The 7,627-nt window shown below is 34.1% G+C and overlaps 1 protein-coding gene across 1 annotated transcript; it reads left to right on the forward strand.

The window, feature by feature from the left end:
• The first annotated feature begins 3,918 nt into the window (after nucleotides 1-3,918).
• Nucleotides 3,919-6,796, forward strand: LOC102613099 (UV-B-induced protein At3g17800, chloroplastic-like). Its single transcript, XM_052439659.1, has 2 exons — nucleotides 3,919-4,369; nucleotides 5,758-6,796. The coding sequence occupies exons 1-2, from the start codon at nucleotides 4,002-4,004 to the stop codon at nucleotides 6,560-6,562; spliced, it is 1,173 nt and encodes a 390-aa protein (XP_052295619.1). The 5' UTR covers nucleotides 3,919-4,001; the 3' UTR covers nucleotides 6,563-6,796.
• The last annotated feature ends 831 nt before the right edge of the window (nucleotides 6,797-7,627 follow it).

A 7,627-nucleotide genomic window follows, 5' to 3' on the forward strand; every position in this document is an offset into this window, starting at 1 on the left:
GCATTCTCTATTATTACTCAAATTCAGGCGACCACATACACAAAACACAATCACAGCCAGTCAAACTATGTCCAAGGTTTAATTGATTAAATTATTTTTTTTTTATTATTTATTTGCCATTTGCAAACTAGCTATTTAAGTTTGTATGTTCAAGCTTAATGGTATTCTTCAAATGATTTTGATTTTTTCCAACCAAAGGAATTTGGTATATCTTCTTGCTCGACAATATTTGTGGACCAACAAAAGATGATTTTGATCTCTCGGATCGAATAAATTAATATAAGAGTAATGATACAGCCACAAACTCTTGTACAAACCTATTTTGTACAAACTGATGTGGCATGATAAGATTGGTTGAATTAAATATCACTTGGCCCACATGATTTGTTTTTATTAATTTATATTTTCATTCAACCAATGATATCATGCCACGTCAGTTTGTACAAGAGTTTGTGGCTGTATCATTACTCTTAATATAAAAGCTTATTTGGCAAATTTTACAAGAACTCAAAGTTTTCAAAAACCAACAATATTTCAATTTCTATTCTTAATTAAAAGGAAGAATGACTCTTTTGTCCTCATAGAAATCTTTTATACCTTTTGTGTCTGTTACAAATTTTTGATCTCTCATTTCATCTTTGACATTAAACCGAACACAAATATGACACTTTCAAGGATAAACATTACCTCTTAAATGATTTAAAATAGCACTGCACACGTTAGCCTTTATTTCTTTATTTTTAAATGTAAAAACATAAAAGAGCCAATATCATTAGCATTTAACGATTTCTTTAATTATAGCGATATATACGAAGTTCAACACGTTCAATTTTTCATAGTATGATTTTTGAGTTCATCACATTTCGAGACTTGGTAAATACGCTGCAGATAGATTAACTAAATTTATTTTAATTTTGGTGTTTAATATGGGTGGAGTATTTTCCCACTCAAAACTTTAATTTCTCGTAACATTTGAGATCTTTTCCCGAAATGTAGTGAATTTCGTTAAATAAAATGATGTTATTAAATTAAACGTTTCATAATAACCTCATCATTTTCATTACATTAGCAGGAATTAATGATTGGAAAAAAAAAGTACAAAATATTAGCAAATGGGGCCTCCAACATTCATAATTCAATTAACTTGAAGTTTTTCCATGGGGGCTAATCACCTCTGTAACGGTGGAGTTTTTACAGTCTTGGCTGTAGCGATCTTGATTTTCTTCCTTTTTGTCAGTCATTCTCTTTGTTCTAATAGTCATTGGAGGTGACTCCGCGCAGTTGCTATTAAATAGATATTTTGGTAACATTTACTCATTGGAATAGAGTGAGAATTTTAGGATTGGAAGTATGTTGTTTACTTAATGGAATGAAAATGTAGAATAGAAATCAAAATCTCATGTATGTCTTTACTTTATTTTAAATTCGGGGTGAATCGTTTGAAAGTACAATTATCACATTTTTTAAAGAATTATAGTTTTTAGTTACAAAGTGAATAAAAAAAAATATATAATAAATTATTTATTTTATTTTTAATTATATAAATTAATAATAATTATTAATATTCTTAATTATGTGAATCATAGGTTTTTTATTAAATTAAATTTTATTTATGTAAATTAAGAATTATTGATATGAGCAACACAATTGGAACATTGTTATTAATAATATAGTAAAAAAATTGGTATTTCTTTAGAATAAACTATTTATTATTAGTGATTATTAAAATTAACTAAATACAATAATATTATTTTAAAGTAATTTTAACTTAGAATCATTATTTTAAAGTAATTTTAACTTAGAATCAATGTAAATTATTATTTTTAACTAAATATAATATTATTATATTTAAATAAGTTTAATAACATTATTTTTAATAATATAAATCAAATGTTATTAAATAATATTAGTTGAATAAATATATTATTATTATTATTATTAAATAAATGTAATATTATTTTATCTTAATAAGTATAATTATATCATATTTAATAGGGGAGGAAAAGTAACAAGAAAGAGTATCTCCATGGGAGTGTGAATCTCACTCCTCACTCCAAAAATAAGTGAGACTCATAGAGTTGGACTCCCCTCCCTTCCTTCAATGAGTAGGATCTCTCTATATTATGTTTAACGTAACATACACCCACACACAACACTGGCCCAATGAATAAGTAAACATTGAAATTATAAAAATCTACACTCTCCAATCCCACTCCACCGAGTAAACATAGCACTAAAGCCTTCTTATTCTCTGACTTCTGCTAGATTCACCACCAGTATACTAATAATTGCAATCGTTGCAACAGATGAGGCCCATATCTTTATGTTGGAGGCTCCCATGATTCTTGATCTCTGCTAATAATAATATTGTACCTTTTTTTTTAAAAAAAAAAAGAAAGGCCAATAGGATATATATAATTAGCTTAGGGTTTTGAATGTTTTGCTCTAAATTTAATGCATTAGCTTTGAATATGGTACCAACGTAATCGTTTCACATTTCTAATTGTATTTCGTTGTACGTACGGGAATTGGTCCACATACGCCCTGTTGAATTTTGATTACCACAACATTATTGACTCAATTTTCCACGAAAAATTTGCTACATAGGCGTAGCAAATTACTAATTTAATATCTGATAATTACATCAATCCGGTTGTGCAAGAATTTTCAAGAAGAATTTTAAGCAAGTCACAAATTTATTATGCCTTGCTAATTAAGTACATGGAATATGATTTATTATCACCTGCAACCTATACCGTGCCTTACGGTTAAAAAAAATTCCAATGAATATAAAAGTCCTAATTAAAATTTATCTCTTCTTTTTTTAATTAAAAAATCACCCTCCCTCTAATAAATTGGCGTTCCTTTTTTCGAAGCAATCACCAACTATATGGATAACTGAGACCCAAATAGTTGCGGGAGCTTATCAATTTTTATTTCTTAGTTTCCAATTTTTTTCCCACGGGAGCCACGTACCAAAACGGCAAAACGGTACCTTATCTCTGCCATTTCCTTATCGTGGGACCCTCCACATTTTTAATTTTTGTAAAGCAAGCCTACCTGCCACGTGCTCTAATCCTCAAATATTCATATCATATTTGATTTAAGGTGAAAAAATAAATTTACGCTTTTTATCTCAAATAATTGTTGTAAATGAATCATTATTTGAAAATCTATTAAAATATTATGTCAGCCTTATTATAAATAAATAAAATTATAATTTATTTATTTTAAAGAATCATTAGGTAAACAGTAAATATATTAATTTTAATTATATATATATATATATCAAACATATGGATCCAGCTATGGTGCCACAGTTGTATGGTACCACAGCTGGATCCAACCATTGGATCTAGCTCTGGTGACAACTGTGGGCTAGATCCAATGGTTGAATCTATCTGTGGTACCATACAACAGTGGTACCACAGATTTGTCCCAAACATATATCAATGATTGCGTTATCTCAAGGTATTTTAAAATTTTTCCGCAGACAGCACACAAGTTCATTCCGCCCATTGATTACTTGACAAAGCATTATATAATATAATATAATATAATATAATATTTATTTATTTATTTATTTTATCTCTTCGACGTGCGTAAAGGGTAAGTAGGTGAGTCAGATGATAAGTTATCTGGACGACAAGACTGTGATTATGAGATCTGTTGACTCCTATAACATGATCTTTTATTATCGCATGCAATTGATGCTACCAATAAATCAAAGATCCACCCGGCACTGCTTCAGTTGCAGCCCGGTCTCTTTACGATTTCATCCACGTGGCACGTGTACGAGCCGTAGTCATCAAGAAACACATACACCACAGAGCACCCGACCACGAACGCGCGCTCCCTCAGTCTGGCCCTTGCTTCTAGAAGCCCTTATCCGAACGGCATATTTATATTAGATTAATATCTCGTCCCAACGAAGTACGAACCCTATCGCCTCACGCACCCTTCAAACAAAATTTTTGCTCTCTCTTCGCCGTACACAGTTGATGGACCACAACCTCTCCCTCCACGGTCCCGCCAAAACGCTGCCGTTCCTGCCTCCTTCCAAACCCAGGGGGCCCCGCTCTTTCCCTCCCAGTAATAGCAATTTCGGCCGCCGGAGGCTTCTCCGCAGCGGGGTTGTTGTGCAGGCGAGGGCCGGGCCGAGCCCCTGCGAGTTCAGCAGCAGCCCGCTGAACACGCCGCTCGAGCCGAACTCGCCGGCCGGGAAGTTCCTGAGCCGCGTGCTGCAGAACCAGCGCCAGTACTTCAACCTCGCTGTCTCCGATGAGCTCAAGCTGTTGGCCAATGATCGCGACGCCGCTGTTGCGAGGATGTCCCTCAGCTCCGGCTCCGATGAAGGCCCGCTTCACAGGTACTTTTGTTTTTGTTTGTTTGTTTGGCTTGATTCGTTTGGTAAGTAAGTAAGCAAGCAAGTAAGTGGGTTGTTTAATTTGTTGTTCGCGTTTGGGTGAAAGTGGATTAGTGTTATTATATATAATAATCAATCAATCAATTAATTGATTAATTAAAACACATGTTAGAGTAACTGGGTGTTGTTGTACAGAGTAGTTTCTGGTTCCGCACATGGTGCTGATTCCTGTTTTTGTTGGTAAGTTTTGATTACGGTGGTGGTAAGTGTGATTTAATTCTTGTTGCTTAATTTCTTAATCCAATTTGACGAAAAAAGAGCTTTTAGGGTGTATGCGTATGATATGAATGGTAATTTATGTATTCCTTGGATTTGAAACATTGACCTATTAAATTTCCCTGCTAGAGGGTAAGCCAACTGCACTCTAAGTGTTGATTTTGGATGTTTGCTTAAATATTCTTAACATTGTAAAATTTAATCCACCATTAGGATATTCTCTGGGCTTCATCTGTACTGATTTTGCATTTTGGTTTTGTTGGTTCACTTGCTAATTTTTTATATAAAATATGGTATAAAAATGGGTTGTAAATCACCAAGAGTTTGCGTTGTTCCACCCCATACAGCCTTGTCATCATCTCTGTATTAGTTCAAAATATAGTCTATTTTGCTTTAGCAGAATTCATTTTTTACATATCACTCTTAAACTATGAAATGCTTTTGAAAATATATAGACATAGGAAAGAATGGAGAGTTATCCCGGAGTTACGTTTTTCTAAGTCCGATTTACAAATAGGTTTTATATGTAGTGTGTGCCATTACTTAAGAGTGCATGCAAATTCTGGATTTTCAACCATGCAAGAGTACAGCCTCAGCTCCATCTTGTTATGATAGAAGTGCGGAGATGCTTTTTTAATTGGAGGTGGTCATAAAATTCACTTATATCACATCATTCAATCATAAATTGATTTCTCTCTTTATTTAGCTGAATTTACAATTGATGATCCTCGAATTTTTTCTTTATTGCTTTACAACCTATTATGCTATGTAGCCAACTAACTGAAAGGACTATATCGTGTCTCGAAAGGTACTTGCTATTAAGTTGAACTCTCTAGATTAGATGAGCAGTTGTTGCTCTGTATGTGGTAAACTATGTTGGCACAACATAGAAAATTGAGCTTTTTATCTCTGCAATGATGTAAAATAGTAATTCCAATGCTGTTACACCAAAGTAGTTAATTTACAAGTACATGAGCTACCCTTAACAAAATTAGTATATATAAATTGCACCCTTCAGACTTGTAATACTTGGGTGGAATAAAACATTATGATTTTAAAGTATACTGTCTCTAAATGTTCACTGTAACTAATCATTTTTGTTTTCTGAATGCCAGAAGGATTGCTCAATTGAAAGAACACGAATGCCAAACTGCTGTTGAAGATGTTATGTACATGTTAATATTATACAAGTTCTCTGAGATCAGAGTCCAATTGGTTCCAAAGCTTTCTAGATGCATCTACAATGGCAGACTAGAAATTTGGCCCTCAAAGGATTGGGAGCTGGAGTCAATCCACGAGTTCGAGGTTTTGGAGATGATAAGGGAACATATTTCCACTGTCATTGGCTTGAGAGCCAATTGCAGTGTCACAGACTCTTGGGCAACAACTGAGATTCAACGCCTTCGTCTTGGCCGTGTATATGTTGCTTCAATATTGTATGGTTACTTCCTGAAGTCCGCTTCCTTGAGGTACTACCTGGAAGAGTGTCTTGCATCAGCCCATCAAGATCTTCATCTTACTCACCGGAACTCCCTTCAGTTTCCAGAAGCGTGGTCTTATGGATTGAAGCAAAATCAAGTTGTTGGCTGTGTTAATAATATGCAGTCTATTTCACTTGGTCGAGGGACAAATGGGCATGAACTGAAGCAAGAAAAATTGAAGTGCTATGTCATGGGGTTTGATCCAGAGACATTGCAGAGGTGTGCAAAATTGAGATCTAGGGAGGCAGTAAATTTGGTTGAGAAGCACAGCTGTGCACTCTTTGGTGATGGACAGACGGGTTTGCTGGATACTGATGAGGTTATTTTGACATCATTTTCAAGTCTGAAGAGGTTGGTTTTGGAGGCAATTGCTTTTGGTTCTTTTCTTTGGGATGCAGAAGAGTATGCCGATGCTGTATATAAGCTGAAAGAAAATTAATCAGAGAGAAAGAGAACAGGAAGTATATGTAAATAAGGTGCGGTGGTTTTGTTCAACATAATTTTGTATATATGCATTTGGTCTCTCTGCTTTCAGATTTTGGTGTGCAACCACTCGGGTGATTTTGAGTTGTATAGTGTATGCAGTTTTATAAATAATATACAGTTTCAAAACTGTTCTGCTGTCAAATCTCTTGTATATTTGAGCAATTCATATAAAAATCTCTTTTAAGAATTCTGAGTCTTGAGAGTTTTTCAGTTTGGCATTTTTGGCTTTTGGTCGATGCTCTCTCTGGGAACAAAAATACTTGTTCCGGAGCTTCTGTGAATAAATTAATGCTGGCAACCCAATTGTAAAATCAACAAATTTATAATTTAAATTAATTGCAGTACGGACCTAGTTAGTGTTAATATCCAGTCCTTGCAAGCAACAGCTTAATCTTATTCTTGCTTCTTCCTGAAGCAACTTCTAGAGAACGTTTAAAAAGTCTTGGTCTAGGTAATTATCATTGTATAAAATTCTTTTAATCATCGTTTACAGGTACAATAACATATATTTTATAAATGATTAGTTAGAATCAACCATTTTTTTTAAAAGTGTAACGTTAAATTTCCCGGAAAGAGTGAGGACATCAACTACCCCATATGATGCGTCAACATGCAACACAAAGTCACAAACACACAATATTAATAATCAAATTCAACGCTTAAACTATAAAAACAAAACAATAAATTGAAAACAAATCAATAAACAATTTATCAGCTCTATACCTGCCCTTTTCTTGTCTCCTGATTCCTTCAAACCAATATACCGAAAATGGTTGTTCTGCTCCTAAAATTAATTTTCTTTGTCATCGCCGCAGTATCAAACTTAGTAACCCGTTTAATCTTCAGCTCGGTGGCTCACCTTATTGTGCTGCTCATCCATGCATTCAAAGTTCCGGGAGAGGCCATGCAGGGTGCGTTAGAACAATTAGCAGAAGCCATGAGAGCCTGCGTCGAGTATGTCTCAGGGATCATCATAGAGGCAATAGGTTCTTTAATCTCCTCTGCTTTTGATCTTCTT

This window comes from Citrus sinensis, chromosome 4 (assembly GCF_022201045.2).
Source record: "Citrus sinensis cultivar Valencia sweet orange chromosome 4, DVS_A1.0, whole genome shotgun sequence".
Classification (NCBI taxonomy): Eukaryota; Viridiplantae; Streptophyta; class Magnoliopsida; order Sapindales; family Rutaceae; genus Citrus; species Citrus sinensis.

Excerpts from the sequence above, each read along its gene's own strand:
- LOC102613099 (XM_052439659.1), top strand. The coding sequence starts at position 4,002 with ATGGACCACAACCTCTCCCTCCACGGTCCCGCCAAAACGCTGCCGTTC. Across the intron at positions 4,370-5,757 it reads GATGAAGGCCCGCTTCACAG|AAGGATTGCTCAATTGAAAG; the intron begins GTACTTTTGTTT and ends TCTGAATGCCAG.